This window comes from Lutjanus erythropterus, chromosome 23 (genome assembly GCF_056507025.1).
Source record: "Lutjanus erythropterus isolate fLutEry1 chromosome 23, fLutEry1.hap2, whole genome shotgun sequence".
Taxonomy (NCBI): domain Eukaryota; kingdom Metazoa; phylum Chordata; class Actinopteri; order Lutjaniformes; family Lutjanidae; genus Lutjanus; species Lutjanus erythropterus.
Genome location: NC_139339.1, coordinates 26,958,041 through 26,965,700, shown reverse-complemented (window position 1 = coordinate 26,965,700; position 7,660 = coordinate 26,958,041). Strand labels below are relative to the sequence as shown.

Sequence of the window (7,660 nt, the reverse complement as noted above, 5' to 3'; positions counted from 1 at the left end):
TGTGTGTGTGTGTGTGTGTGCACGCACAGAGCTACAGAAGGATGACAACGTTGAAAATAGGTCAGAGGGAGAGAGAGAGAGAGAGAGAGAGAGAGAGAGAGAGAGAGAGAGAGACAGAAGAGAGTGAAGGAGAGAGGGAGAGAGAGAGAGAGAGAGGGAGAGAGAGAGAGAGAGAGAGAGAGAGAGAGAGAGAAGGGAGTGAAGGAGAGAGAGAGAGAGAGAGAGAGAGAGAGAGAGAGAGAGAGAGAGAGAGAGAGACCCCCTCTGAGAGCCACTCGCGGAGCCAAAACCTGGTTCTGATCAGTTACATTCCATTAGTCAATACAATCACAATGCTTCCTTACTGCCAGTGCTCAGTATCCTGTTGTCTTTTCCATAAAAACACTCTCTACAAACACTCGGCCCCCCGGGGGAACATGGTCATTTTTTAAATCACAGTATCCTTATTGTCACACACCCTCCCACCCCTCCCTCCACCCACACTCATTCTTCCACTTATCTGAGGAAACAACTCCAAGTACCTTCAATTCACTGCTGAGTCTCTGAAAGGAATGATGATGAGAATATAACTGTCAGGATGAAAGTTTCATATCAATGATATTTATAAAACCCCTTCTTATGTTACTTTCAACCCCATTTCATAGTCTTACTTAGGTTATGTGATAACAACAGTTGCCCGGCCTTCATCCCCTGATGAAGACTATAAGATGAGGTACTACCTGCAGTAGATGGCTGTCAAGATGCTCCCAGTTGGGAGAAGCAGCAGGAGTACTGGTGTAGGAAGCTAAAAAAAAATTACTGTTATGGACAGGATCAGCATACAAACATATTTTCCAATTCTCCTAATAAAAATCAGTTTAAGTGTACGCTATAATTAGAATCTTTTCACCATTTTAACTTGCTCTCACAGACTTTTTTGACAGGAAACTGCTGCTATTGAAACCAAAATAACAAAATATCTGTCACTGCCATCTGGGTAACAAAATAACACCAACATACTAAGAGGCCGATGCAGCAGTAGACCAGCAACTCATTTGCTCTGCAAGCTGATTTTATGGAGTTTGGTTGTTTTTTTAAGAGGATGATATTTGACTTATATAACAGCAATTTTCTATCAGAAAAGCCTGTCTGACAGCCAGGTAAAGTGGGGAAAATATTCTAAATGTAGGTAAAACACTGACTGTGGATAAGTACCTCATACAACCACACTTCAAATACTTCAAACCATCCCTGTAAGAAAATCTGATGCTAATTTGCAGGAGAATGTGTCTTGCAGAGACTGCTGCATTTGTTAGAAAGCGTCTCTGTCCCTTAAAGAAAAGACATTTCCAATGTTAATAATAAACCATCACGCTGAACCCTTGTCATAGTTTTTAATTCACAATGTCTTAACATGTAACAGAAGAAAAGGCATCAGGTGTTTATAATATTTCACAGTCTATCAGTAAAATAAAGACAGATTTCCTGTGTAAATTTGTAAAGGCACTTTCTTTCCCAGCCATTAAATGGTAATTTATCCCTTAAAGGTGTTTGAACTTGTAAGTGCCTGGCATTTTGTCGCAATTGTTTTTCTTTGGTCTAGAGCTGCAATGATTATTAGTCGATTAATCAATTAGTTGTCGTCTATTAAGTTAATGTCTGATTTCAGCTGCTCAAATGTGAATATTTTCTGTTTTCTTTTGTCTTCTATGATGGTAAACTGAATATCTTGAGCTTTGGGAAACAAAGATTAACATATTTTCTGACATTTTATGGGCCAAACAAGTAATGAGTTAACTGAGAAAAGAATCAACAGATTAATCGACAAATAAAATAATCATTAGTCGCAGCCTTACTTTGGTCTATAATGTCCAATGAGAACTTCTTCCCTTGTGTTCTAAGATCATGGATCTTTTTAAATTGTAAAAGAATCTGAAGTTCAAGGTCTGTCTCACACAGCTGGATGTGATCCAACGTTTCAGAGCTGGACTGACAACAAACCTGCTGCGGTGAAATAATGAATTAGGGTTAGAGAGGGTGACTGATGGACATCTCATGAACAAGGTCAAGGCTAATGTCAACCAGCAGCCTCTACTACAACTTTCCCTGTGCAGTGTGAACATCTGCACTTTAACCTCTCTTAAAAAACAGTCAAGGAAAGGAGAAGTGCTCTTAAACTGGACATGACGGAGGGGAAAATGTTCCCATGTGCCGACAGACATTCCTCTGTATATCATCTCATTTACGGGCTCCATAAAAAAGGTATGTCATTGAATTATTATCTTCTTTAAATGGCTGGTGACAAGTATGAAACAAACATAAATACAAAAAAAAGACCTCACTATATACAAAAATGCTTTTTGGTCAGCTCCAACACAGTGATTGCTTTCCCAGCATTCTCATGCTACTGCAGAACGTTTCCTCTCTTGAAGGGATATTTGCTTACAGTCTCCTTTCACCCACTGCTGATGTGAGCTAACGTCCAAATCCCTTTGACACAGTCGACAGTAACAGTTGTCTACAGTGATCTGCTATTGAAATGAACTGAGCCTGAGGAATTTGCTTGGAAGAAACCTCAAGGTTAAAGGGAAAAATCTGCACTTTTCCTGTGGTTGTCTGGTCAGTGTTGATGGTAAATATAGGCAACTGAAACGGTAAATTCCTCAGTGCTGCTGTACTGACCAAAAAAGCAGCTTGTGGAGCCCTCTCCATAGGCCTACATGTACCAGGATGCATTGCATGCAAGCTTCTGACCACCATCTATTATTTTGTTTGCCAAAACATTATGTTAGGTGACAAAAATACTCATCAGTGAAGGAATCAGTCAGGCTTGATTTGTAAGTGTTGTTATATTTTCGTGTTTATGATTTTAAGGATGATTTTATATGTTCTTTTAAAAAATAATAATAATAATAAAATAATGAATTACACTTTCACAGCCTTGATAATCGAGCACAGAATTTCTGTATCTTAGAGCAGTGGTTCCTAACCTTTCTTTCTTTCGAGCCCCCCTACTCGTTTCTAATATGAGTACCAAGTATTTTTGATTGAGGACAAAAAAATGTATCTTAGTTTTGTTAGTTTTTTTTTAATAGTACATATATATTGTTTTGTATACAGGCTTTTGTAGAAATTGTGATTTTAGTTCACATGTAAAAACCTAATTTTGACAACCTCAGAGCAGACAAAACCTCAGGGACTCCCCTGTGATTGTTGCCGCCCCTCTTAGGGGGCCCCGGGCCCAAGGTTGGGAACCACTATCCTGGAGGACACATTGCTCAGAAAACACAGACATTCTTATGTTTTGAGGGTGATACTCTATAGAAAATCAATAATATAAAGGTGTGAAATATTGATGACTCTTCATTTTACTTTTAAATGTGTATTATTGATTCACCACTTTATGCATATTTTTTCTGTTGTCACTGGTCAAAATGTTTGCGACAATTTCTGTTTCCTTAGCTTCCATTGCAGATATAATGTTTCCAGTGTCTACGCATATTTAAATGTTAATAACTTGTTGTTTATTCAAAATATTAGGTTTGTTTCCAGTGTTCAAAACACAATCACTATTCTTTCTTTTACTTTTAAAATGTTCCAAGAAACCAGCTAATTAATTGCTATTATATGTTACAATAAAATGTTTTAAAAGTTGGCAAATGAAGTATTATTTAGGGGTAAAGGAGGAAAAGTTAAATTCCTGCATACGAATGTGCAATGTATCAGCAAATAGAGAGTGTAAATAAAAAAAAACAAAAAACATTACCTAGATCAGAAAACTTGACTTAATTTTCTAAAATATTTGTGTGTGTTTGCCGATTTAAGGGTTAAGCCCAATGACATCACTGTGACATCACCGGATGCAGGAAGAGCAACAGATTTTACAGCAGGAGACCTTCACCTTCTCTGTCAGTACAGCAGCACTGAGGAATTTATTACCTCAGTTGACTACATTTACCATCAACACTGACTGGACATCCACATGAAAAGTGCCAAATTTTCCCTTTAAGTTTTGCTACTTCAGTAAGGCAGTATGCTTTTGCCCTCAGTACATTGATTTCAACGGCTCTTTGCAGGATCTGGCTCCAGCTGTGAAATGAAATGACCGACACACATAACTCTCAGATATTAGCAGATTTTTCTTTGACGTTGCTGATGAAGACGGTAATATTTTATAATTATGTAGCCTAGTGCAATCATGAAGCAATCCGATCTTGTGCTGTGTGGTCAGTGTATGAAACATTAAAGCAGTTTGTACCACATAGCAACCCCATCCCAAAAAAGGTCAATGGTTTTCAGTGTCCCTTCCCCCTCTTCTATCAATTGATATTCAACAGTAATATCCAAATGTGTTCAAAGCGTGGGCAGATCCACAGTCAGAGAGGGTAAAACATTTACCAGGTTCATCATTCACCCCCTGCTTACCTCTGAAGCAGAGTCTGTTTATTTAAATGTCAGGTTCTCTCCTCTCTGCCTAAACATGGGTCTTGACCCCTGCTGACTGGTTAGGAGCTCCCTGTTTGTCATGAGCCCCTGAGATCCAGTGGTAGCAGTCAGAGGAATTCTTGTTGCGTGGCTGGACAGCGCAGCGGGTGCAGTAGACGATGCCCAGCGCCACCATCACCACAATGAAGATGCAGATGGGCACCAGGAGGCCCACCAGGAGCCAGGTGCTGCTCTGCTGCTCCTCCCTGTCTTCCTGGATGGAATCCAGGATGTCAGTGCTCTCTCCACCCTTGCTTGGGGGTGGCTGGGAAGGGGCAGGCTGGGTGGGAACAGCTGTGCCTTGGGATTGTGTGATCTCCACATGGTCCTCATCCTCCTCCTCCAGCTCCTCCCCTGGGAACTTTTCCATAAGTGTGTACTGTTCTTCTTCTTCTTCCTCATGGTAGTTGGATTCCGTAGGCATGCTGTGGTCGATGACTGAATCCTCTGGATTTCCTGGTTTATGGGTTGAAGCGGTGAGCCCTGCCCACCAGTTCCACGCTCCCCCAGAGACTGTAGAGGTGGAAAGGTGAGGGAAAGCTGTGGTGGTCTCCTCCTCGTCATCTTCGTAATAGTCTGGGGTAGTACTGGGGTTCGTGGTGGGTGGAGGTGTAGTGGAGGTGGTGACTGGCAAAACCTCTAGCTCAGATTGAGTTATCTGCCCCCACTCCAACCAGTCCACTTGTCCATTGTTTACAAGGTCTCCCTCATCTTCCTCAACCTCCTTTGTTGGGGAGTCCAGGGCTGAATCAAAGGGCAGTTCCTCCTGAGGGGCACTGGTGACCCAAATGACATCAGAATCCAAAACTGTGGGTGGGTCAGTCAGCCAATCCAGAGGTTGCTCCTCCTCTGGAGGCCAGTCAGTGTGGCTCTGCTGTGGGTTCCAGTCATAGTCCACTGGGTCCCACACAGATCCAGGCCGGTGCGTGACCCAAGGAAAAGGAGGGGTAACAGCAGATTGGTCATCCCTCTCCCCTCTCTTGTGACATGAGAAGTGATCAGACATGAGTTCATAGCCTTCCTCGCAGTAGCACTCAAACCCACCCTCATAATTCACACACATCTGCTCGCAGGTCCCGGGGATCTGGCACTCATCGGTGTCTTGGCATCGGCTAAGGTCCTCAGGCACCGGTGAAAAACCCAGATGGCAGTGACAGATATGAGAGCCTGGAGTGTTCTCACAGGCATGTTCGCATGGATCAGTTATACACTCATCTATATCCTCACACATACCGTCCTCATCGAGTTGGTAACCCTCCCGACATTGACATACAAATGTCCCCAGGGCATTCACACAAATATGATCACAAGGACTCTGGAGGCACTCGTCTACATCCAGACAGCCGCGTGCATCTGGTGCCAGCATGTATCCTTCAGGGCAGGCGCAACGGTAGCCATCTGAAAGTGGCAGACACTCGAACTCGCAGGGGGCCCCTTGGCAAACATCAGACAGCTCACAGCTCAGTCCATCATCTCCTAGCTGATACCCACTGGCACACTCGCAGTACAAATGAGCACCAGCCAGCCTGCAGAAATGCTCACATCCACCGTTGTCCTTCTCACACCAGTTCTGTGATATGGGCAGATCAGAGCAGAGGGGAGACTCTCTTGACCACCCCACTGAGCCATCTTCCTTCTGCATACACAGAACTGATTGATCCTCCTTGGTGTTAGCAGGGCAGGGCACAGTAGCAACAGATCCAAAGGGTACATGGGTCAGCAGTGTGCTTAGCAGGTCAAAAGGTGTGGTGTAGAGGACATTGCCTGTCCCTTCATTCCACAGAGGGGGGCACATTCCTTTGTAGGCATAATGACAAAGATACCCATCTACAGAAACTGAGCAGGAACCATCCAACCACTTGAAGTTATCACTGTGGTCTTCAGTGTTGTAGCTCATAACCACACAGCGTGGCCCCGAGCACATACTAGGGGAATCCTCTCTCTGCCAGTTGGTGTACTCTGTGTCCTGGTCACCAGTAGTCCAAGAGAAACCCCGCAATGGGCGTGTGGTGGAACACTGGCGAGGCTGGCGCTGCAGGCCAATCCATACCCGCACTTTGGTGCGTGAGTAGCGCAAGTCGAGAGTAGAGAAGAGACTGGCGATGTTGGTGGCATCATCGTTGCGTTTGATGGTAGCCAGGTTGCCACCTTTCTCCTTGCAGGCCCTCCATGAGTCCAGGAAGGTCTTGCGTTGGAAGTAGACCACAAAGCAGCCGTCCGCATTGCATAGTGCATCCCTCTCTCTCAGATCCTGGCCAAGGACTGAGGAAAGTCCAAAGAGCAAAGCCAGCAGGGACGTTAAGAGAAGAGCAGCAGCACTGCTCACCAGGGAGCCCATTCTTTTTAAGAAGTGAATATATCTCTCCACTCTCCGCCTGTCTCTCACCCTAACTTTCTACACACTTTTATCTTCCTCGCCTTTGAAAGTTTTCTCTCAGTTGTGGCTTTCTCTCTCGGTCCTCTTTCGTTGTCTATCTGAACTTTTCTCCCTTCATTTGAGCTGTAATTTTTTTTCTGTCTGTCTGTGCTCTTTACTCTGCCCTGCTGAAACAGATCTGCGCTGGAGTTGAGTGCATGCAGATTGTCCCAAGATTTCAGAGAGCAGGGAGGGAGGGGAGAAAAGCGAAGGGGGGGGGGGGTGTAGAGGGAGGGAGATATAGCAAGAAGGAGGGTGGGCAGAAGGGGAGAGAGGGAGTTGAGGAAAAGAATTGTATGTTTTTGGAAGGGGGGGGCTCTATGTGGATGTCAGAATTGGGGGAGGTGCAGCAAACTGTGCATTTCTTTCTCTTTCAGAGCATGTCATATGGTTTTCATAAGCCCTGTTCATGGACATAGTTTGGTACTCTGCCATTTAACCACACAGACACATACACACACGTGCACACATTCACATGCATCAAATTGTGGCAAAAACTTTTCTCATCCCTAATAACTCAAATGAGTAATCACTTGAACAGATGCAATCTTCCCAGCAGTTATCCTCTGTTTCTCCTTCTCCAGCCTCAAACTCCTCCATCTCCCTTTGTGAATCACTTCTCTCATCTTTTTATTCAATATGACTCCGACCAGCAGGCTCTTAACATGCATACCTCCTGTGGAGTTCAATACTTTTGACAGTGTGTGTTTTGTCTGCTCCATTTGATTCCATACAGGGCGATGGGAGGATCTCCAGCGGGAACTCCACAGGCATTTTCAA

The 7,660-nt window shown here is 44.0% G+C and overlaps 1 protein-coding gene across 1 annotated transcript; it reads right to left on the bottom strand.

Moving 5' to 3' along the window:
* Positions 1-1,358: 1,358 nt before the first annotated feature.
* cd248a (CD248 molecule, endosialin a) lies at positions 1,359-7,029 on the bottom strand. Its single transcript, XM_084712519.1, has one exon. The coding sequence runs from the start codon at positions 6,800-6,802 to the stop codon at positions 4,454-4,456; it is 2,349 nt and encodes a 782-aa protein (XP_084568645.1). The 5' UTR covers positions 6,803-7,029; the 3' UTR covers positions 1,359-4,453.
* Between the last annotated feature and the right edge of the window lie 631 nt (positions 7,030-7,660).